General features: G+C 43.0%; 2 protein-coding genes and 1 long non-coding RNA gene across 6 annotated transcripts in view; 1 reads left to right on the forward strand and 2 right to left on the reverse strand.

The window, feature by feature from the left end:
- Nucleotides 1-404, reverse strand: part of LOC122222814 (coiled-coil domain-containing protein 170-like) — a 49,432-nt gene extending 49,028 nt beyond the window's left edge. For all 3 annotated transcript variants that reach the window (XM_042943472.1, XM_042943471.1, XM_042943469.1), the window contains exon 1: nt 264-404. In XM_042943472.1, the coding sequence (XP_042799406.1) occupies nt 264-404 (141 nt within the window). The remainder of the gene's footprint in view (nt 1-263) is intronic.
- MTHFD1 (methylenetetrahydrofolate dehydrogenase, cyclohydrolase and formyltetrahydrofolate synthetase 1) overlaps nt 1-24,275 on the forward strand; it is a 68,620-nt gene that overhangs the window by 5,703 nt on the left and 38,642 nt on the right. Inside the window, exons 1-4 of one of the 2 annotated variants that reach the window (XM_042943464.1) lie at nt 420-558; nt 16,000-16,084; nt 23,444-23,503; nt 24,173-24,226. In XM_042943464.1, coding sequence (XP_042799398.1) covers nt 518-558; nt 16,000-16,084; nt 23,444-23,503; nt 24,173-24,226 — 240 coding nt within the window. In that variant the 5' untranslated portion in view covers nt 420-517. Of the gene's footprint in view, nt 1-419; nt 559-15,999; nt 16,085-23,443; nt 23,504-24,172; nt 24,227-24,275 lie in introns of those variants that run through there. The other variant, XM_042943465.1, reaches the window with a different exon arrangement.
- On the reverse strand, nt 566-6,409 carry LOC122222818. The gene is made up of 3 exons (XR_006203887.1): nt 5,748-6,409; nt 3,728-4,155; nt 566-968 (listed from the first exon to the last, which is right to left on the reverse strand). It is a non-coding gene; the product is annotated as an uncharacterized LOC122222818 (long non-coding RNA).

Raw genomic sequence — 24,275 nt, forward strand, 5'->3', positions numbered from 1 at the left:
ACTCTCCCGGGGAAGCCACGCGCCTTCAGCCCCCGGGGTACACCCTCCCCTGGGAGCAATCCTGCCCCAGAGACCCGCCTCACTCCCGCGCGCGCGAAACCGTTCTCCCGCGAGATCGCCCCTCCGACTCCGCCCACTGCTCCGCCCACGGAGAGCTGGCCTGGAGGCCAGAACCCTCTTCGGACAGTTCCCCACCCCACCCGAAGGCGCAATCTGAAACTACTCCTTCCACCAGCCAATCATTTCCTCTAGTCGCTCATCACCGAGTTCATCCATCTTTCCGGGGCTTTCGGAAGTCCAAATCCCGGCTCTTCACTACAGAAGTGCCTAGGTCCTTCCGGACTGCGCATGCGCATCGATGGGGCGGAGGGGGGGAGGGGCGGGTGGCGCAGGCGCAGTAGCATGATCTCCGGGGGTGGTCGCTAAGCACGTGGGTTGTGCTGGCCAGCGCGCCAGTGGAGCTACTGGATCCTCAGTTTCGGTGGTGTCCATCGTGGGCAGCGGACTAATAAAGGCCATGGCACCGGCGGAAATCCTGAACGGGAAGGTGGTCTCCGCGTAAGCACCTGTCATTGTTGTTAGGGCATGTTGGGCTGCAGGCGAGGGTTCTGAGCAGAGTATGCAGGTCCCCATATTCCCATTTTTTTGCTGGAGGGACACTTGTAGCGCAAGAGTAAGGCTGGCCGGGGGCGTGGGGGAGGACGTAGTGTTGAACCCATCACACTTGAAGATCGATCCCCTGCAGTCGAAAAAATGGGGACTTGGGCACCGTCCGCGTTTCTAGAAGGGCTCCCTGATGGCTGGGCCGGCTGGCTATTGGATTTTGGACCAGTTTTCTTAACCCGTCCGACTGTGCTCCTCAAAATGCAGCTGCTGACGGCTCTCTGCCAGAAGAGAGTGGTTGGGACTGTCTGCAGCACCATATCAGAACTCAAATGCAGTTTCCTCACTTACGCTGTAATTCGGAGCTGAGGAGACAAATTAGTAAGATTAATGAGTGACAAAACTTGACAAGGGTACAAGACTGATTAGTGACGGAGGGACCTCTTCCAACCATCGCTTTCCCACTACACCTGAGTCAGTCATCATTTGCTAAGTGGAACCCAATAAGCTTTCGCTTTCCCTTCAATTTCATGCTCCTCTAATACCCTTGTCTGCATCCAGGCCCTAGAGTTACTTTCAAGTTTGGCTCCTGAGTCCTGACACTATTCTGTGTAGCATTTGGCCTCTGCTTGTTCTACCTATATAGGAAATGTAAATGCCTAACTGGTGGATATGATTGCCAGACTTACTCCCAAGAAGTACACCCTGCTGTTTTTTGTCTGGGAGGTGACTAGTGGGAAAATATGAGAGTAGAAGAGGAAAGGATACATTTTGTGTGACTCTCCGGGGAGGTTGATCTTGGGGCCTTTGACTTCGCAGTTATTTAATAACTACTGTAGTTGGCAACAGTAATTGTCTTGTAAACCTGCCAACTCTGTGGGTAAAAGGTTTTTGAGTGTATTAGGGAGTCACTGGTAGTGAAAACCATCCTGGGGCAAAATGATTTTTCCTGGAAGGTAGAGATGGTGGACAAAGGAGGTGAGATGTACAGTAAATGGTAATGAATCTTCCACATTGGGAAAGAGAAACTCCAGACTTTTAGACTGGAAGTCACAATACATCTGAGTGCTTTTGAACATGTGGTATGCTGAATTACATTGTTTCTGCTTGACTTTGCTTTTGGCTTGCCTTCAGTCAAACCTACTCCCTTTACCAGTGGCTTTTTTCTGATAAAGTCTTTTTAAAAAGACTGGTTGAAGAGATAATTTAGGCTTGCTTCTTGGCAGGCCACTGAAAATAGGTGCTCAATGGGTACGTTTTTGTTGAGTGGAGAGCAAGTTAAATATGTTTGTTAACTCCACAAAGGCATTGTCTTGTTTATGTCTATGTCCAAAACACCTAGAAACCTTTCCTTAGTAGTTAGTTATGTGGCTTTAAGCAAATTGGTTAACCTATCTATACCAGAACTTCCTCTGATGTAAAATAAAGATAATATGTGGACCATTGAGTTGTTAGGAGAAATTAAATGAGTTCTTAGCTGAAGAACATTTAGAGTTATTCCTGACACGTAATAAGTGTTCAACACATGTTAGCTGTGTTAACGATTAGAAATTAGTTAATGTAATCATGGATGATTGATTCATGATCTTTTTGACGGTGATAGGTGCTTGAGATTTATTTCAATGGTTCCCAATATTAACTCACATTGAAGTCACTGAGGAAGATTTTGTTTACTATTTCTTTTTATTTAAACATGAATACATACAAGGGTGCCCTGATGGCTCAGTCACTGAGGCTTCCGACTCTTGATTTTGGCTCAGATCATGATCTCGTGGTTTGTGAGTTTAAGCCCCTGTTGGGGTCTGTGCTGAGACCACAGAGCCTGCTTGGGATTCTCTCTCTGCCCCCCCCCCAAAAAAAAAACCCAAGAACTTTAAACATTAATACATACAGTGAGTGTGCCTATCACAAGTATACAACTCAATGAATTTTTTGCAACTGAACTTAACTGAATAGCACCCAGATCAAGAAATGGCATTGACACCCAAGAAGCCCTCCCTTCCTAAACCTCCGGTCACCATCCCCAATAAAAGTCATCATTTTTAAGAAATATTTGTTTTTGAGAGGAGAGGAGGGGCAGAGAGAGAGGAATACACAGAATCTGAAGCAGGCTCCAGGCTCCGAGCTGTCAGCATAGAGCCCAATGTGGGGCTTGAACTCATGAACCTTCAGATCTCGAGCCGAAGTTGGACACTCAACCAACTGAGCCGCCCAGGTGCCTCAAAGGTAGTCATTCACCTGACTTCTAACAATGTAGATTAATGTTGCCCATTTCTGAACTTTATATAAATGGCATTGTATGGCATAAAGACTTCTGGGTCTGGCTCCTTTCAATGAACATTGTGTTTCTGAGATTATTTCATATTGCATGTAGTTGTAGTTCATTTACTCTCATTGCTGTATTGTATTCTACTATATGACTATGCTACTATTTACTCATCCAGTAACTAGGACACTTAGGTTTCTAGTTTTGGTGATTAGGAGTTTTACTGTTATGAGCATTCTTTTGCATGTCTTTTGATGGAATATATGCATATTTCTGTTGGTTACATATTTAAGAGGATTATAGAGTAGTAGGACAAATATGTATAATTGTATTTAGTAGAAATTGCCAGTCTTTTCCAAGATAGTTTTGCCAATGAGTCTCATAGGGTACTTTTGAAACATATCAATGCCTGGTGCCCACACCAGACTGATTTCATTTGAATTGGCTAGCAATAAGCCACTGGATTCAAATATTCTCTAAATCTTTTAAAAGCTCATTTCTATGATTCTAATGCATCTTGAAAGTGAGAACCACTTATTTAAAACCTTACATATAGATCCAGTTCTCATCATTGAAGTATGGCAACGATTTGGCTATAAGGATTGAAAGCATTCTCTGGAAAAGACTGTTCCAGGTACTGGAGGGGTCCCTTCTACCCAGCCTGCTCAGAGCTGACATAGCTAACTTTTTACATTGCCCTGTGGTAGAGCAGTCAGTTAGTTCCTAACACAGTTCTTACAGGAGCATTAAGACCAAGGTCTCCTTGTCCTTACGGAAGATCTGTCTTTCATGTGCTAATAAAATGGTTCAGAGACTGCCATACCTTGCCACCTTGACCTTCATGGAGCTTGTACTCACAGTTCCTCAGAGAGAGGGAGCCTTGGCAGGGGGAACAGCCTTCCTAGCTCATGGGGATCTTGCAATTCCCCAGCAACTTGTACTCAGGCTGCAACAGGTTTCTGACTTGGCTGCTGGCTCAGTGGGAATCTGAAGAACAAGATTCAGCTTGAGTAGGCTGGATGGCAGGCGGAGGCTCTGGGCAGGGTATCCCCACCTGTCGTCTTTTACTGGGTCAGGGACACTCTTGAGAGGAAAGGTAAGTGAACTTCTTACATTGCAACCAGGGATCCTGGAGTCCAAGGAAAGGGTCCCTCATTCCCCAAGTTTCAGATCAGCTTTCTTGGTTGCCAGCAACTGTTGGGTCTCTCTGGGGATAAATTTGCAAGCCTTCAAGGGCCCTGGGCAGTTTCTTCCCTGATACAGTGTTTGGAATGTAAAATCCCTTCCTTGGGGGAGAAAGAGTGGAACAGGCCATGAGTTCTACAGTCAGAATTTCTCCAAAATCCAGTCCACTCGATCCATCCCATCCTGCAGCTGAGGCAATAATAGTTGAGGCTAGAAAGTGATGCGATTTGGCCAAAGGTTAATGGCAGAGGTTCAATTGGAACCAAGTCTCATTCACCCAGCACATGGCATTTTTCACGCTATCAGGCACTTATAACTTTGCTGAAAGGAATTTCGTAAACTAATCTTTGTCTTACTTAACAGCAGTCTCTCATTGCTGTGCTTCCCACTGCTGAGAAGACCATCCTTGACTTTTGTTTACTTTTATTGTTTATTTTATTATTTATTTTATTATTATTTTTTTATTATTTTATTATTCCTTTATACCTTCCTGGAAGCCAGGACTAGACAGAGTTCATCATCTCCAGATTCCATCTCTGCCTGTTCTCCCCTGTGGGAAATCTGGATCTAGTTGCCAAATTATCTCCCTTTGGGAGGAACACCCCATTTCTCCCTTAAGGGGAGTTTGAAGGTTGCAGTCCACGTTTGACAGTTGGGAGAGATCTGAGGGTCAGAGACAAGTGTGTGTCATTTTGGGGTATTTATTGACTTATTCAACAAATATCTCTGTGCCTCCCGTATGCAAGCACTCTTCAGGACCTAGAGAGATGATGGCAGTAAGCAAAATAGCTCAAATCCCTGTTTCTGGAGTTTGTGTATTGATAGGTAGAGATGCACAATAAAATAGGTACAAAAATGTGAGGTGGTGAGATGTGCCAAAGGGAAAACCAGAGCAGGGAAGAGGGACAGAGATTCCTGCCACATGGGGGGACTGTAATTTTAAATATGGGAATTAAGCTCATACTATTGTAAAAGTGACTTTGGGGCAAATACTTGAAGGCTGTGGGGCCATGAGCCTACCGATGTTATGGGGAAGAGGGTTCCTGACCAAAAGCAAGCCTGTGCCATGGACCTTTGACCTCATTCTTTATTAAATGACTGCCTTAGGGTCAACAGTGAGGGCCCCAGAGAAGCTGACTAAGCATAACTGGGTGAAGTACACTGTCTTTGGCGGTGACCCACCACCTTGGCTTAAAAGAGGTGTCCTTAAAGAGACAAAGAGATGGAAATTAGATGGAGGAACCGCCCTGATTTGTGTGGTGCCTCAGTGGGGTATCTCCTGATCAGATGGGGGCCCTAAATGCGGGGCAACAATCAGGTGGAAGCCTGTGGGGACGAGGGAGGTGAAAGAATTCACCTGAGGCAGAACAAAGGAGGTACAAGTTTACTGAATATGCAGCGAGGGAGAGGAGAGGCTGTCTGCTTGGAGGCAGTGGAAGGAGGCAGCTTTTCAGGAGGGAAAGTGAGAGGTTTGGTGACATAGGGAATTTTCCCTTTTTTGGCAACTGGCTGGTTGTAAGCAGCCCCTTGGTCGGTTAGGGCCTCTGGATATTTCAGGGTGGGTCGCCTGATGGGCCTGTCTGTGTTCAGCCTGGTGATCACTGTGGCCCTTTCTGCATTCCTTTGCTCAAGCCTGCTTGCCTAAAAGTGGCCTCCACAATTTGGTTTTTAGGCTAGAAATTACAATTCTTACCTGTGTGTGCTTTTCAAAGTGAGACTTGCTGGATTTTGTGTGATTTGTTTGCTTTTCCATCTTCTGTTTGATATACCTGAGCCCACTCCCTCCATTGGTGGCATTTTTCTTGGTCAGGTCTTCTTTCTGCAAAGACTAGTTGTGAAGAGACAGGCAGCTTGCTACTTGTCAGGCACTGAGAGAAGGTGCTCTTAGTTTTTCTGGGTTGAGCAGAGCAAGTTGGATAAGTTTGTTATGCTCCCTGTGGGCGGAATCCCCAGATCTAGACATAGTGCTGCTCCCTCTGGGGAGCACGGGTAACTTAATTTACCTCTTTGTGCCTTAGTTTCCTCATCTGCATGTTGCGGATAGTGATGGCACATAATTCATAAGGTGGTTGAAATTAAATGAGTCATTCATTACTTTGAAAGCATTTGGAGCAGTTCCTGGCCCATGGTAGGTTTTAATAAATTGGTGCTTTATAGTTAGTATCTGTTGAATAAATAAGTGGTGTCTGTGTTTATCCAGGCCGTGTCTTTGGTAGCTGCCTTATAACCTTGAACCTTAAAATTAGAATTTGTCCTACTGATCAAATATAAAAATGGAACCATGCTATACATTTAGCTCCAGGGCTAGAAAAATTATTTCTGTGAAAAGAATTTGCCCACCACAGAGAAGGGCTGCTAAATGTTGATAAGCTTTTCATTTTGTCCTGTAGATAAAATACCTGTAGACCTTTCGTGCTTAAAAAGATTTGCCTGTAATGAGATCCAAAGTGCAGGCCTTTCAGAAGTTACACGGAACCTCAAATGCCCAAGCTGGCTTGACTCTGGGAGCCTTGCAGGGGAGTGGGATCTTCTGCGAGGTTGTAACTAGGCCGCCTATCTAGGCTACTGGAGTATTGTTGTAAGCGGACCCTGGCAGAGTCTGGAGCTGGCAGCCAACTACTGTGGCCATGGCTCCAGCGAAAATCCTGAGGATGTGGCCCAAGAATAAGTGTCTGTCCTCATCCATCAAGAAGGTTGGCACCAGGCAGTTTGGGATTTGGACAGTGGGGCTTTGAGTAGGGGTGTGTGGTCCCTTGTGTATCCCTCAGGAAGAAGAAATATCAGGTTAGCCTAGCATGGAGTAGGGTCCCTGGAGCAGAGGGAAAAAACACCCTGTCCTTCCATGGACCCTGGTAGGGGCTGAGCAGGGTAGAAAGACCAGGGCAAGTTAGTGAGCCTCGCTTTCCTCTCTTTTCCTCTTCTGTACTGTGGGGGTGGCCGTAGCAATTATTTATACCCTGGGGTTGCAGAGAGGATTACAAAGGTGTGTAATGTAAGGCTCTCAGAGCCACAGAGCTACTGTGGGCTACTGTGGTTATGACTGTATCCAGTGAGGTCTGATCCATAGTGTTGAAAGTTCCCAGCACCCCTGCACTGTGCAGTTAGCTCCCCTTGATACTCTCATGTAAGGTATCTCCGGGCACTGTCCCTCCGTGAGCTTGAAGGAGTGGGTGGAGGATGGTGCCACAGTCAGGATTCCTCAGCCACCCTGGCCACCTCACCCTCCATTTTGCACGTTCTGAAGCTTTGGCCAGAATGACTAACTTGACCAAGACTTACAAGGCTGGAGGGGTGGGGGGTGGGGGGAAGAGTTACAAGTCTGATGGCAGGGACTCCACAGTGTATTTTTCTTCCTAGCCAAGGGCTTGTTACTTGCTTGCCAAAAGAAATTGCAAACTTGTATCCTCCTGTTAGGAGATGAAAGGACAAATTAAATCAGTTTGGAAGGCTCCCAGACTGCTTCTCTTCAGAAAGTCATTTTCAAGGTTGGAGACAAGTCAAGCCTTCTTGCTTTGTTAGCTAAGTTTTTCTTTTCACCCTTGATAAGAAGTTCTTCCCCTAGAGCCTGGGCAGGAGAGGTATAGCTTTGTGTTACTGGTGTTTGAGGACTACCAGGAAAGAGGGAGTATTTCTGTAAAAGGTTTTGCCAGAGCCTAAAAGGAATTTATCTTCAGTGACCTAACGTGATAAATGATCTTTCGTTTTGGTTCCAAGTACGAGTCCTTGTAAGCAGCCTCCTAAAAATTTATTTATTTATTTATTTATTTATTTATTTATTTATTCACTCACTCATTCATTCATTTATAATTTACTTAAAATTTTTTATGTTTATTTGTATTTGAGGGGTGGGGAGAGAGACAGAGACAGAATCTGAAGCTGACTCCAGGCTCTGAGCTGTCAGTAAGCAGAGAGCCTGATGTGGGCCTTGAACTCCTGAGCTGTGAGATCATGACCTGTGCTGAAGTCGGCTGCTCAGTGGACTGAGCCACCCAGTTTCCCCAAGCGCCTTTTAGATGTAAGCCCTTTTTACCCAAGTTTTTCCTTTAGCGTTCCATAAAAGCAGAAAGCTTAGGTCTTTGTGAGGCTTTTCTCAGATAGAGCTCTTGGCCTGCTCTTCCTCTCCAACCAGAGGCCCCCAGCCTTCCACCTTCTTTCCACATTCTGCTTGGATGATGATCCAAAGACCTCTTGGACTTGGGCCCAAAAGCAGCTCTGATGGCCAGATGTGTGGTTAATGGGGAGACTAACTCTGCGTGTTGGGCTCTTGCTTACAGAGCCTCATATGTGGGGCCATCCTGTGATGTCTCATAACTCTTGTTACCAACTGACAGTTACAAAATGGTGGCCTAGCAGCCAGATGTAGTTATACATTTTGTTGGGTTTACAGAGTTATTTTTAAAAATTGGATTGCTTTCCAGCACATTTAGGTGTATAATTATACCCCAAAATCTGGAATCCTGACTTTTTGAGAGGAAAGGGAAAGCTTAGCAATGCTGTGCTCTCTATTCTTAATGTCACCAAGTTTGTTGGATCAGGGTACAAGCTTCCCCCTCTCCCCTGTGAGGGGAAAGGGCGGTGGGACCACATTGTTCAGGAATCCTACCACACTTGGTTGTGTCCACCTGGACTTGGCAGTGTTTTCCACTTTGTGACCTTTTTCTAATGCACGTTTTTTCTGTCTGTCTCTCTCTCTAATGCACATTTAATCCACTTTTAAAATCGTACATTTCAGGGGCGCCTGGGTGGCTCAGTCGGTTGAAAGGCCGACTTCGGCTCAGGTCATGATCTCGCGGTCCGTGAGTTCGAGCCCCGCGTCGGGCTCTGTGCTGACAGCTCAGAGCCTGGAGCCTGTTTCAGATTCTGTGTCTCCCTCTCTCTGACCCTCCCCCGTTCATGCTCTGTCTCTCTCTGTCGCAAAAATAAAAAATAAACGTTAAAAAAAATTAAATAAATAAATAAATAAAATCATACATTTCAGGAAGCTTTTCTTGACCAGTTCAACCTGGTTTCCCAGCTCCATGTGTTGTCTCTAGATCGGTGGTTCTCAAATGCTGCCAGTTTGCCCTTTTCTCCACCCCAAGGCACATTTAGTCAGGGCACATTTGGATGTGTCTGGAGACATTTTTGGTTGTCGGTTGGGGACTTGTCATCTATGCTGGTGGCATCAAGAGGTAGAAGCCAGGGATGTTCCAGAGCATCCTACAGTGCACAGAAGAGGCCCCTCCAACGAATAATTATCTGGCCCAAATGTCAGTAGTGCAGAGATTGATAAACCCTGATCTAGAAATTTAAGGAAAGTAGTTATTGTATCATTGTGTATATGGATTAATGATGCCTTGTACACTCCCTGAGAATTAGAAGATTCACTAGAATTTTACACCATTAGCTGTTTTCATGTCCTGAATGTCAGGCACTTTACCTTCCTTAGGTGTTGGAGAGATTGGATGGAAGAATTTTACATTAGAAATTTTTATTGGAGCATGAAATGGATTCACATTAAGCTTTCAAATATATATTTGAGGTATCTGTCAAGTTTAGTATATATTTGCATTAATTATAATAATTCTCATATTAAATATTTTATTCTTCAACATAATGAAGGAAAGTACTGATACTAGTTGATCTGTATACTGATACAGTGTAGCTGTTGCTATTATACCATGTATCAGTGAAAACAATCAGGTGTTTTTTAAATGCTTATTTTTTTATTTTGAGAGAGAAAGAGAGAGAGAAAATCCCAAGCAGGTTCCAGAGCCTGGCACGGGGCTCAGTCTCATGACCTGAGCTGATATCAAGTTTGACAATTAACTGAGCCACCCCAGGACAACCCTCCCCACCTCCCCCCCCTCCTTTCTTTTTTAATAATTGAAAACAGTTCTAACAAGAAGGTAATTTAGACTTTTAATTTAACTAGGAATTTGAAATATATGTATTTCTTGGAACACTAGGTGGCCTCACAATCACAATTGTTTTTACAAGAAACTACGTGTTTTTGTTTTTGTTTTTGTTTTTTAATTTGAAGTATTTATTTTTAGCAGCATAACATTGTATGGACAAATGAGATAAAACAACAAATGAACAACATGAAAACAATGCAAATAAAATATGTGTGTTGTTTTGCACAGTTAAAACCTTACAATAATAATTTACTCCTTGGGAAGTTGGGCAAAAGAAATTTGTGTCCTTTAGAAAAGCTCTACATACTGAATGAAGATGAATGTCCGTCCTTTTTCTCTGGTCAGTTACTGAAGGTATATTCTGTTCACCTTTGAGAATCATTTGGGAATTACTCTAAGCTTGTGTTGTATTTCACTGTTTGTTGACTGAGGCAGCTTTATTTTCATCATGTAGATTTCTCAGCCAGGTGGTTAAATACCCTTTACTGCCTCCTTTTTCCACCTATAGCTTCTGTTGGAATGGCCCTGTTGGGTTATATTTTAGCAATGCTTTTGTCTCTGTCATAAAATGTCCAAAATTTGAAAATGAGCCAACATTTTATATCATAAAGAATGAGTTGTAATTTGTACTGGGCTTTTCCAGGAGTAATTGTACAACTTTGGCAAAAGAAATCTGGGTGACTATTTACGGGTATTATCTGACTGGGACTCTCTGGGGGTAATGTGATTCTATAGGGACATGCATCTTTGACTTACTGATTAGACTGTTTAACAACTGTATGTGGCAGAAGTTAAGTTGGAGAAAATAGTAATGCACATGACTCTTATCTATACAGATTTAAACAAATTTTGACAGGTTGAAATATAAATGATTAAAAAAATTTTTTTGAATGTTTATTTTTATTTATTTTTTTAAATTTTTTTAAGGTTTTTTTTTTAATTTATTTTTGAGACAGAGAGAGACAGAGCATGAATGGGGGAGGGTCAGAGAGAGGGAGACACAGAATCTGAAACAGGCTCCAGGCTCTGAGCTGTCAGCACAGAGCCCGACACGGGGCTCGAACTCACAGACTGTGAGATCGTGACCTGAGCCGAAGTCGGCCTTTCAACCAACTGAGCCACCCAGGCGCCCCTGAATGTTTATTTTTGAGAGAGAGCGCTAGCAGGGGATGGACAGAGAGAGAGACACACACAGAATCCGAAGCAGGCTCCAGGCTCTGAGCTGTCAACACAGAGCCCAACATGGGGCTTGAGCCCACGAACTGCGAGATCATGACTGAGGCAAAGTCAGCTGCTTAACTGACTGAGCCACCCAGGTGCCCTGAAATATAAATGATTTCTACCTTGCTTTTCACCCCTTAGACAAAAAGATACCTCCAAACATTGCATCTTATTGGCCAATAGCAATGCTTCTCAACTTTGGGTACTATTACCATTTGGGCTAGATAATTGTTTGCATTGCATTGTAGGATATTTAGTTGCATCCCTGGCCTCTACCCACTAGATGCCAGTAGCAACTTAGTTAAAACTGCATCTGTGTCTGTATCTAATCGCTATGATTATTTTACTAGTATCAGTTTAACAGGACCAGAGACTTGAATGGTTTACTGCCACTTTGTCTTGCCACATTCACCTGCACTTTAGTACTGATTTCTCCTCCACTGAGATTGAGATGTATCTTCCCTTAGGTTTTAGAGAATGTTCATGCAGGATGGTGAGACTCTGGCATATGGAGGTCTACCACCCAGGCATCAGGGGTGTTCTCCAAGTGCCTATTTCTGCCTCACTTTTCCCTGAATCTTTATTAGCAGTGTAACTCATGGGCCTTGGCTGGAAATCAAGGCATCTGCAACTCAAAGTTTCTGTTGATTTAGCAGGTGTCAGTGTTTCAGAAGGTGTTCTGTGATGTGGCATTTTAGCTTTCTGGAAGTAATGAACTATGAAAACTAAAGAGTTTCCCAGCATTTAGCTCCTCATAGCTCTCTGACCCTAAAATAAAGGTAGATGAGGGAGAGAGTGTTAACTTTTCTCTCCATGTCTTTTATAGTTTCTGAGCTTCAAGCATGCTTGCACTTGGCTGTTGTTATTCTGCTTTTCATTCCAGAGTTCCTCAGTGGCCAACTCAGAAACCAAGGCAGGGAAAACCTTATAAGGGACCGTGGAGACCTTATTACAACTGTCTTTTTAAATTTTTTTAAAAATATTTTTAATTAAAAAAATTTTTAAACATTTATTATTTAGAGAGGGGGCACAAGTGAGCGAGGGCGGTACCACAAGGGGCAGAGAGAGGGAGGGAGACAGAGAGACAGAGAGAAAGAGAGAAATGGGGCTTACCAGAAGCCGGTCTCATGCTCACTCCATGCAGGACTTGAACTCACAAACCGTGTGACCATGACCTGAACCCAAGTCAGATGCTTAACGACTGAGCCACCGAGGCACCCAGTTTTTTTTTTTTTTTTAATTACAACAATCTTGATTTTTTTTTTTTCTCCTCGCTAAGACAGAAAAGTTTCTGCCTATTGCTTTAGTGTTCTGGGCTGTCTAATTCTTGCTGATTGTGGTTTATGTGCATTTTTAAATGTTTCATTGCTATTCTGATCATGTCTCATAAGGAGACCTAAATGTTAGCTTTTAAACAAATCTTTCTAGTTGGAAGAATAACCCTGCTAATGCAACTTCAAAAACAGTCCTGCTTCTTAGAGAAAAGCTTAAGGGAGTCACTGTAACTGATCTCAGTCTATGATCTTTTTTAGAAAAAAAAATTGCACACTTAGATCCATTTAAATTATAGCATAGAAAATACAGAACATTTTGTTCTTTGCTCTTAACCTAGTGGGCTGAAATATTTTCCACCTATACCACCTTGTAGTACTGGGTTCTCATAGCTTGCTACCTGCTGGGTAAGGATATTACTTTTAGTTGTCCCTAGAGTCCCTTCTTCAGGCCTCAGATGGTTGTTATTCTAGAATCCTTATAAGATTTGGGAAATGAATTCACAGTATCAGTATGAAATCTGCTCTGTGCCTTAAAATATTTGTAGTTGTCAATCTTCCCAGCTCTATTTTACACCCCCTCCCCAAACCTCAAGAGTCATCGGTAGCCCCACATTTTCTCTGTGCTTCATGTTAATATATCTAGAATCCAGCCACTTCTTGCCAGCTATGGATACCAGAGTCCAAGGCACCATCCCCTCTGGCCTGGATTTTTGCAATTTGAATAACTTTTTGCTTGTGTCCCAGATTCTCACCATTCTCCCTTTAGTCTGTTCCCAGTTCAGCAGCCAGGAGTAATTTTTCAGAAGTGTTAAGTCCTGTCATGTCAGCCCTGTTCCAAGTCTTCTAGCAGCTTCCTATCACATTCAGAATAAAAGACAGGCACCCCGCTTTACCCTATCCGGTTACCGCTTCTCCTGGGACCCCATTTACCCACTCAGAGCCTTTGCGCTTGCTGCTTTCAGCTAATTGGCTTTCAGAACACCACATGACTGCTTAGAGCCTGTTTCTATATCTTGAAACAGGAAGGCCTCTCCTCCCTTGGCCATCTCGTAACATTGTTGAGAATTTCGGATACAGGTTTCCTCCACTATTCGACAGTACAGTATTCCTATGAAACCTTTCATAAGCCAAAGTGGCACAAAGCAAAGAAGCAGGTTTGGAAAATTTTTCGAGCATTCCAAGACCCAAAAAATAACCTCACTTAGGCTTCTCTGATACCTGAGGACACATCTTGCGCAAAATACATTGAGATAAAGCCCAGACACTCACACAGTTCAAAGCTCTCGTGGCTTCATGCTGAATTGCTGAGTTCCCCAGGAGGGAGCTGGGGAGTGCCTTTCAGGAAGGGCTTGCTGCAATACAAACACTAAATGCTGTTTTGTTTTTGTTTTTGCTTTTTTTCCCCATAAAGCAAAAATCCTCTGTATTCCTTTGGGCTAGTGGAAACAGATATTAACAGAGGTTTTTCTGAAAAGCAAAGTGGCAAACCTGAACTTTTGAAAAGCAGGGAATCCCTGTAACGAGCTGTTTCCTCTCATGGTTCCTGTTAATGTCTTACATTGTGCCTGGCAATGGTTCCCCCCCAAGTGAGCTTTGTTTGGGTTGGGAGGGCTAAAGGAGAACCTGTAGGAACCTGTGCCTAGGCCTTTGTGTTACTATAATGGTTGGAGGGAAGGGAGGGGACAGGAGAGAGTTGAGTAGCCCAGCACTACACCTAGTTGTCCTGGTGGGGAGGCAGCCAAGGCTAGGACTGCTGGGGAGTTTCAGAGGCAGGGCCAGTGGAAATGCCACGTGTTTCCTGTTCTCTTGTGTTCGAGCAGAACTGTGATCTCCAGGTCAAATCTCTGATAGAAAAATCCAACAATCTGTTCATTCTTTTGAACTATATCATTGTATGGGATAATTGATACAAAATGATTTTTAAAAATAAGGTCACAAGCTTGAGATGATGAGGGAATGTGGGGCAAGCCGAGGTCAAGGTGCAGGCTAACAGCAAGCCCACCCCACCCCCGCCCCCACCAGTGGGACATGTATAATATTCCTTGGACACTCCCAGGCTACCCAAAAATATGGAAAGGACAAAAAACAAATGGTTAAACTGATAAGAGTCTCCACCAGTTTACCAGAAAAAGGCAATCCCATTATAGCCTAAAGTCCAGGAACTCCCTAGTGTCTTAAAGTTAATGCTTTGCTAGAGGGAAAACCACCTTAGCTTGACAATAGCTAGGCCTCCAGCATGTGAAAGTCTGGAAACTCCCTCTTGACTTTATCTCTCCCGATTGCATAAAATGGTCACCCCCTACACTTGCAGTGTAACTCTTTCTGCCCACGGGTCCTGTCCCCTTGCTTTAATAAAATCACCTTTTTGCTCCAAAGATGTCTTTAAGAATTCATTCTTGGTTGGGGCCCCTGGGTGGCTCAGTGGGTCAAGCGTCCAACTTCACCTCAGGTCAAGATCTGGCAGTTTGTGAGTTCGAGCCCTGTGTTGGGCTCTGTGCTGACAGCTCAGAGCCTGGAGCCTGCTTTGGATTCTGTGTCTCCCCAACTCTCTGCCCCTCCTGTGCTCATGCTCTGTCTCTGTCTCTCTCTCTCAATAATAAATAAACGTTAAAAAATTTTTTTAAAGAATTCTTTCTTGGTTGTTGGCTCCAGACTCCATGAACCCCCCCATCACCTCAAAACTTCATCAGAAATACAATTTTGAAGTCTTAAGTATGACTTCTTGTATCATTCAACATTCTTACCATTGATGAGGCTAATCCAAATAATCTATTTCTTGTAACACCTGTGCCTATTTATGTCCGTTGTTTATAAGTGTGGAGGACTGGAGCAGGAACTAATCAAGTCAGAAAGAGGGAAGAGATGTTTGTAATGTCCATATATATTTCGTATGTCAAATGTGGTTGAGATGAAGAAAGGCGAATGATGTAATCTAATGTACTTGATGTATTGTCAAGAAGTTGTTTGTTGGTAAATTGATTTGTCCTTTGTTTCATGAGAGGTTATACTTTTAACTTTGTGTTAAATTCTTCTGTAAGGAAAATTCTTTTCTGAATTGGAATATATTTATAAATTCATATTGACTTTGGAGTGTGATTCATTGATTGTCATTCAGCCTTATGTGGGTACCCTGTGATCATCTTAGCAGGGAAAGTTGAGCAGGTGTGAGCTGTAGTTCTTTCCTGCAAAAGTTTTTCATTTAGCACCTGGAGAGGGGGAATGCTGAAAAAGATGAAGATTAACAGCCTTCCAGAAGTGTTGGTTCAAGTTTTCATTTATTCACTCTATGATTTTGAATGCCGTCAACTAATATGTTTTAAACTAAATGTCCTCATTCCACATGGCCCAGTCAGTGTAGTTAGGAGTTAGAATCTAAGATCCACATCTACTTGAGTCCTGGAAAATGGATGCATATCCGTAATATCCTCAATTATACCAGATAATGTCTATTCAAGGGAGGTATTTTTAATTTAAAAGAGAAACGGCCTCTTTTAAATGACTTACTTGCGCTTGAGACATTCAGTGTTAATTCCAACCTTTCCTTTTTCTCTAGGCAAATAAGGGAGAGACTGAAGAACCAAGTCACTCAGATGAAGGAGCAAATTCCCGGTTTTACACCAGGCCTGGCAATTTTACAGGTATTATGATAGTGTATTTGCACGAATATCCTCTTTTCCCAACTCATGAGTAGCCCTTCAGACAGCAAGCACTTCACACATCTTCCTTCCTTTCTCTTTCTCTTTCTCTTTCTCTTTCTCTTTCTCTTTCTCTTTCTCTTTCTCTTTCTCTTTCTCTCTTTCTCTCTTTCTCGGTTTCGTGAAACCTCCTCATACCTTTTCAGCCTCTCTCTGCAGGCCGCTCTTCTTCAGCTCAGCTTGTACATGTTGCTGTATCCTGGCGTCTGCTATTCTCTGGGGGCACCTCTTCCGTAGTCCAATGTCCCTAGACCTTTGGTCTCGGGATCCCTTTACACTTAAAAAATTTTAAGACCTTAAGGACTTTTTGTTTATATGGATTCACCCATTGATGTATACTGTATCAGAAGCTAAAATGTTTTTAAATATTTATACGTTTTAAAATATCAATAGTAAGTTTATTATATGTTAGAATGAGTAACATTCTTATGAAAAAAAATAACTTTGAGGAAACAAAATTGAGGGGAGCTTGGGTGGCTCAGTTGGTTAAGCGTCCAACTTAGCTCAGGTCATGATCTCACGGCTTATGAGTTTGAGACCCGCTTTGGCCTCTGTGCTGACAGCTCAGAGTCTGGAGCCTACTTGGGCTTCTGTGTCTTCCTCTCTCTCTGCCCTGCCCCAGCTTATGCTCTCTCTCTCTCTCTTTCTCAAAAATAAATAAACATTTTTAAAAATTTTAAAAATAAAATAAAAGCAAAATTTAGTGAGAAGAGGGGCATTATTTTGTACTCTACTATCTGGCTTAATGAAAGACACCTGGATTCCCATCTGCTCCTGTGTTCAACCTCTTGCTACATGTTGGCTTGATTGAAATATATGAAGAAAATCTGGACTTGTATAGATGTATAGTTGTAAAAAGGAAGAGGGTTTTTTTGTTGTTGTTTTGTGTTTGTTTTTGTAGTCTTCCCAGGTAATTGTGGATACTTTTGTTACTACAACAGGACTCAGTAAGTTTTTATAGTTTAGTTGCAATGTGGAATCTGACACTGCAGTGAACTCTCTCCTGCTTGGTTACATCCAAACCCACTGCTTTATGTTGCAGTTTGAATGGATATTTACCCATGCTTGGTTTGTTTTGTCTTCATTCCTCATTTAGAAAATAATGGTTCACTGAATTATGCAGATCTTCTGAATGTTAACACATTTCATTATGCAATGTAAAGAAAAGCACAATCATTAGTATCACAACAAACTTATCAGAAGAGTCTTTGATTATTGAGAAGCTTGTGGAGCTCACAGGAGTGGATAAAAAAACTTCTGATTTTCACTTGAAAGCTCAGATTTTACCTTTGGCAACAAATACTATTAAGCTATTTTCCTTCAAGTAGCAGGCTCGCTCTGTCCAGTTTTGAGAAAATATTTGCCAAATATTCAAGCATGAATAATCATTGTTTGTCAGCTGTTTTTTCAAGTAAAGATAGCGTTCCATGTAAAACTGTGGCAGTTCAGCTGGCCAGGAGAAAAAGCACAGGGCTTTTCCTGGAGACCACACCTTCTGTGTGGGGCACGAGTGTTTGATGAGCCCTTCCCAGTTCCCCACACAGGATATAAAAGACATGTATTCAAGGGTTGAGGTTTAATAAAATTAATCATTTTTACTGCTTCATCGAGAGCATTTCTATACTTGATCTAAGCCAAAAGGCCGAGAAGCGATCGAGAGCACTTTAAGTGAAATTGGCATCTGTTTTTACTGAGAGTGTGGCAGTGACTAGTATAGTTTGGTGCCATTGCCTTGATTTGTGCAAAGTCTCACCCACCATTGGCTTTGCAGCCTCCATACAGATGTGAAAAAGGCAGATGACATCACGGTATCATTATAAAGTAGTCTGGCACTTGAAAGGGTCTCGGGGTTCCCTCAAAAGTGGGTAAGCTGCCCCAAATCTGGCAGTTTAACCTGGCTCTCAATACCAGCTCTAGGTCAGTCACTTCTTCTTTTTTTTTTTTCTTTTTTCTTTTTTAAAAAGTTTATTGTTGGATTTACATCCAAGTTAGCATATAGTGCAACAGTGATTTCAGGAGTAGATTCCTTAATGCATGCCCCTTACCCATTTAGCCCATCCCACCTCCCCCAACCCCTGCAGTAACCCTGTGTATTCTCTATATTTAAGAGTCTCTTATGTTTTGTCCCCCTCCCTGTTTTTATATTCTTTTTGCTTCCCTTCCCTTATGTTCATCTGTTCTGTGTCTTAAAGTCCTCATATGAGTAAAGTCATATGATATTTGTCTTTCTCTAATTTCGCTTAGCATAATACCCTGTAGTTCCGTCCACGTAGTTGCATATGGCAAGATTTCATTCTTTTTAATTGCCGGGTAGTATTCCATTGTACATGTATTCACCACATCTTCTTTATCCATTCATCTGTCAATGGCCATTTGGGCTCTTTCCATACTTTGGCTATTGTCGATAGTGTTGCTCTAAACATTGGGCCGCATGCGCGCCCCTTCGAAACAGTATACCTGTATCCCTTGGATAAATGCCTAGTAGTGCAATTGCTGAGTTGTAGGGTAGTTCTGTTTTTAGTTTTTTGAGGAACCTCCATACTGTTTTCTAGAGTGGCTGCACCAGTTTGCATTCCCATAGGTCAGTAACTTCTAAACCCGGGCTTCTTCTGAATTCTGGACTCTTGGTTTCTTGGAAAACTCTCACTTCCCTTCCTTCTCTGATCTCCTTTGCTTCCTGTTCCTTATTTTCCTGATACCTGAACCATTTGGATGCCATAGGGTACAGCCACAAAACCCCTTTTCCACCTATTCCTTCCCTCAGTGAGCTCACCTGGTTCCATGGCTACCCGGGAGAGTCCTTCCTGATTGAGGCCTCTGTCCAGGGTTTCTTCCTGAGCTCCAGATTCACCCAGTAGGACGCCTTCAACAAATTGGTAGGAGGCATTCAATAAATGTTTTGTCAGATGGACACATGGACAGACGCACATTTGAAGGGTTGACTTGGATGACAGGAAGCCGATAACTTTCGTTTGAAATTCCCTTCAGAGATGGCTGCTTCCTCACTTCACATTTCTGTGTGTGTCTCCACATGTTATCATTTAATCCCTTACTAAGTTTTCTGTTCCATGTTCATCAAGAATTCCAGAGTGAATGGTTCTTAAATATTTCCCCCTGTTGCTGTTCATTATCCAGGAGGCCTTAGCCGAGAAGAAAAGCACACAGGCCTGGGTGTGTTCTCGCCTGTGGTGGGCTTTTCATTTCTTTGCAGATTAATGAGAATCAAAGGTATATGTTGTGGGCATTCACTTGGTTCGCTTGGGAGACCAGTTATTTCTTGACTTATTCTTGTGAATTGTTTAGTGTAGAAAGAGGAAACGTGGTAGGCAAGAACTCTATTTCTATAAACCTTTTCAGAAGATTTCAGAAAGGATTAAAAAAAAATCCCAATATTAGCAATATTGGGATTTTTCCCCCCGTTTTTAAGATCAACTTCTGAACTCGTATTTCAAATTTATTGATTGCGAGACTTTTTGTTACATAAACACTTCTGCAGCTTGTCTCCTCTGTGTTGCTGCCAGTGAAACAGTGTTAGAGTATTTTCATCTTGCACTTCAGCACCAAAGTTTACAACATCTTTCCCTGATGCAAGGTTTACATATTATGTTGTAATCACGTCCCTGCTACCTTGGACCTCTTGTTTTTTTTTCCCTCCTGATGACTGACACCATCTTCCCACACACTCAACCAGAAACCTGCACTCTTCTCTTTAGGATTTCTCTCCCTCACTCTCTTGAGTCCCCTTAGTGAATGCCATGCTACTGATTGTGCCTCTCATAAGCTCTTTCAGTTTGTACTGCTTTCACCCTCTGGGGCCACTACAGTCACCTGCTTACAGGTTTTAGGGTTCTAATCTGGACCCTTCCAGCCTGTCTTTAGCTGCTGCTGCAGGACCCACAATCATCCAGCCACACACACCCTGTCCTTTACAGGAGTGAGAGTACTGCTTATACAGAGTGTCTGCTGTAGTCCAAACGGTCTGTATATATTTCTAGTTGTTCTGAGTTGCATACTAGCCTATAATCGCGTTTCCTTATAGTCACAGTAACTGATGCTCAAAAGATCGTGGGTACTTGCCCCAAACCAGTCAGGAAGTGCCTGCGTCTGGGATGTGAACCCCGGTCTGTCTATCTCTACCCCCATTTGCTTTTCCTTTTTGTTTTCCTAATTCCTTAGCATTGCAGTCAAGGATATTTGTGATCTGGTCCAGGTATATACACCTAAAAGTTGGATTTTTTTTTTTTTTTTTTAAAGAACAATGGACTGGTGACTTCCCAAACAACTGAATACTTAAAGGAAATTAAGACTTGACTTTTCACTATAAGAGATCAAATTGAGGCTGTATTTCTATCCCTTTACAACATAAAATATTCATTATTAATAATATAATTCATTAGTTGCTTCCTATCAGGAATTATTCAGAGTGTTTTATATATAGTAACTCATTCAGCCCTCACAAAAGACATGGACAAAACAATAAAACAAATAAACTCAACTGGTCTGAATATCTACAGAAGGTTCCTGAAGCAGAAAGAAAAATTGATAAATAGGCCAACACCCAAGATATTTTATGGCATAAAGCAGGGATCAGTATAAACTGGGGCCCCATCCAAATGCTGCCCAATTTGGAAGCCGTTAAGAATGAAGCAGAAGAATATACGACAGAGTATGTGGCCCCCAAAAGCTAAAATACATACTGTCTGACCCTGTACAGAAATAGTTTGCAGACTGTTGGTGTTAAGAAAAAAAAAAGTCCCCAATTTATTCTGGGATAGGACCTTTTTAGAATAATGCAATTCACCTTTTTCAGGGAGGAAATTAGCATTACTGATAAAGTGCTTCAGTGATTTTCTTGATAAACTGTGATGGGATTAAGATTTGTTCTCGGAAACCAGTCTTCCACCTACTCACTTGACTGTCAGTCAAGAATCTACTGTTTTTCAGCTAAACATTCTTTCCGCATCTAGTCTACCAGCGATTGTGTAACCTTTTCCCCTATGACGTGTCCATACCGAGAGGCTTTAGGAGGTCTTTTCCTTTGCATGAGGCTTACCTTAAAACTTTGATACATGCTTGTAATCATAACTATTGCACTTTATTTTTAAAACTGGTGGCAGTTTTGGAATTTTTTAAAAAAAGATTTCATCTTTTAAAAATGTGTTATTTTTGAGAGAGACAGAGAGAGCAAGGGAGGGGCGGAGAGAGAAAGGGAGAGAATCTCAAGCAGACTCTGCATCGTCAGCACAGAGCCTGACGCTGGGCAAGGACTCATGAACCATGAGGTCATGACCTGAGCCAAAATCAAGAGTCAGACGCTTACCGTCACCACCCAGCCAGGTGCCCCTAAAAGATTTCAGTTTTAAGTAATCTCTACACCCAGTCTGGGGCTCAAACTTACAACCCTGAGACCAAGAGCCAGTCGCTTACTCCACCATCTGAACCAGCCAGGTGCCCTTGGTTTTGGAGTTTTAGAAAAATTCTTTCAGAAATATGCAGACAGAAAGCAGTTACCTGTAAAAGAACCACAACAAAAGACTTGAGACTTACCACTAGATGCTGAAGATAGCATTTATGAAGGAAAACTTCGTGACTCCAGATTCAGCCAGGTAAATCCTCTCGAGGGCAAACGCAGCAGAAAAATATTTTCAGATACACATAGACTCAGAAAAATGCCCACATACCTTTTCTGGGAAAGTGACTTAAAGTTGCATTTCCGCTACCTGGGGGATGTATGAAGATGAACTATAGAACAGAGAAGTTGTGGTTTAAAAATGTCTGGCAGTGAATAACAAAACCATCTAATCTCAGAATTGAGTTTAAATAACTAATTGTAGGGGCCCCTGGGTGGCAAATTGTGGTTGTGCGTCCAACTCTTGACTTCAGCTCAGATCATGTCCCAGGGTTGTGAGATTGAGCCCCACTTTGGGCTCTGTGCTGAGCATGGAGGTTGCCTGGAATTCTCTCCCCCCTCTCTGCCCCTCTCCCCTAGTCATACTCGTGCACACAGCACACGCTCTCTCTCTAAAATAAAAAATAAATGTAGTTTAAATATTAATGATAATGAGAGGAACAATACTGTTGTGTTTGGAACCACCTCCTTTCCTACTTAGATCTAAGAATCCCAGAGTATGTTTAATGTGGTAACTGAATCAGTGAGGGCTTGAATGATAGGGGCAAGGAACACACAGAAAATGACTGAAGAAGAAACAGGAGAGGCTCTGAAATTCTGGGGATGCCCCCACAGGAAGCAGGTAACCCATAGAAAAATCAAATTCCCGTCAAAGGATTCATCTGACTCTTGAAATTCAGATGAGTGCAGGCAGAACTGAGAAGTATCTGTATAAGGGACAGCCGAAGCTAAGAGGAAGGCCAGGTTCTATGACCCTGAGGAGAGCTTCCAGGAACCCCATCAACATGACAAGGACTGGAAGCGCTCACCCTTCTTTCTGTGCGGTTGTCCTCGTAAAAGGAGTCCTGCGTCTGTTATCTGTGGTATCAGTGGACCTACCATTTTTCCCCTCTGCAGTTTTGGGAGAAATCGAACTTACTGTTGATCACGAGAACGTGGAAAAATAGTTGTAAAATAAAAATTTACAGATATATGGCCAACAGTGAAAAACTCTTAAGTATGTTCATGATTAGAGAAGCTGAGGGAACCCAGTGAGACCGGCATGGTAGTCAGAGGGTTTGCTCCTGCACCACACTTTGCTCTCCGTCTTGAGGGCAGCGGAATGCCCTCTGCCTCACATAGCTCTTCCGAGTAAGCTAGGATTAGCTCCACCCCAGCGGGTTTCTCTTCTCTGTGTAACTGGGCAAGAGAATTTTCCACTGCCCCCGGGGGCTGGGGGGTGGGAGAGAGGGTGCCGAATATACCTTCTGGGTTTTCCTGACTCCCACAGCTATGGTGTTTCTCTTGCCTGATGACAGTTTAACCCTCCATGTTTTGTGGTTCTGTACGGCAGCTCCAAGGCAGATTCCACATGTTTCAGGCAAGCCTGTGGCTCCTTTGTTTAGTTCCCATGGCAGATGCAGATGTCCCCTCCTTTATTACTTTTTTTTTTTTTTTTTGCCTTGTGGCTTTTTCAGTGGGAATCAGGGTGGGCCTTGTTTGGGGAGGGATTGGTAACACCACTGTGTTCATATCTCCATTCTGCCCCAACATTCTCCTATTCTCCTGTGAAGTCCTCTGCAACAAGAATCTCATGATTAAACATTCCTTTTATCAAAACTAAAACTTTAGAAGCTTTTCTGTACACTTTGCCTTTCCTTGATCGTCTGATTTGCATGTATTTATTATTCTAGGTTGGCGACAGAGATGATTCTAATCTTTATATAAATGTGAAGCTGAAGGCTGCGGAAGAGGTAAAGCCCGGAATGGCAGCGCCATCACCCCCAGCCCACCCCCTCCCCAGTCTTGTTGGTGACCCCGTGCCCTTTGTGCCCTCCCTGTAAAAGCTTTCATTGCCCATAGCAGGTTTGAGTCAGAAATGCAGGGCTGAAGCTGCAGCCTCCGGTTACCCTGGAATGTTTTCTAATCAGTGATGTGCCGACTTCCCAAAGAGCAGGAACAGTGGACGTGAAATTGCTTTAGTACAGTGGTGACAATGAACAAGTAAAGGATGAATGGGTCAAAGTGAGAGACTCATTCTTCAGACCATACGGGGGTGTGAGGTGCCTGGGTGGCTCAGTCAGTTAAGCAGTTAAGTGTTTGACTTTTGATTTCAGCTCAGGTCATGATCTCACGGTTCTCGAGATCGAGCCCGTGTTGGGCTCTGCCCTAGCATAGCGGAGCCTGCTTGGGATTCTCTCTCCCTTTCTCTTTGCCCCTCCCTTGCTTTGTGTGTGTGTGTGTGTGTGTGTGTGTGTGTGTGTGTGTGCGCGCGTACACACTTTCTCTCTTTAAATAAATAAAAGCAAGCATACAAGGGTGAAAGGGTGACTAAGGCCATCTGATTTGTTAGTCATATTGGTTAAAAGAAATGGGCCCATGTCTGACATTCTCTTGCCTGTTTTAAATGTTCATTTTTACAGATTGGGATCAAAGCCACGCACATTAAGTTACCAAGAACAGCCACAGAATCTGAGGTGAGCTGTGAGGAATTGACTGTTAAGAGGGGCAGCTAAAGTGCTTTCA

This window comes from Panthera leo, chromosome B3 (genome assembly GCF_018350215.1).
Source record: "Panthera leo isolate Ple1 chromosome B3, P.leo_Ple1_pat1.1, whole genome shotgun sequence".
NCBI lineage: Eukaryota > Metazoa > Chordata > Mammalia > Carnivora > Felidae > Panthera > Panthera leo.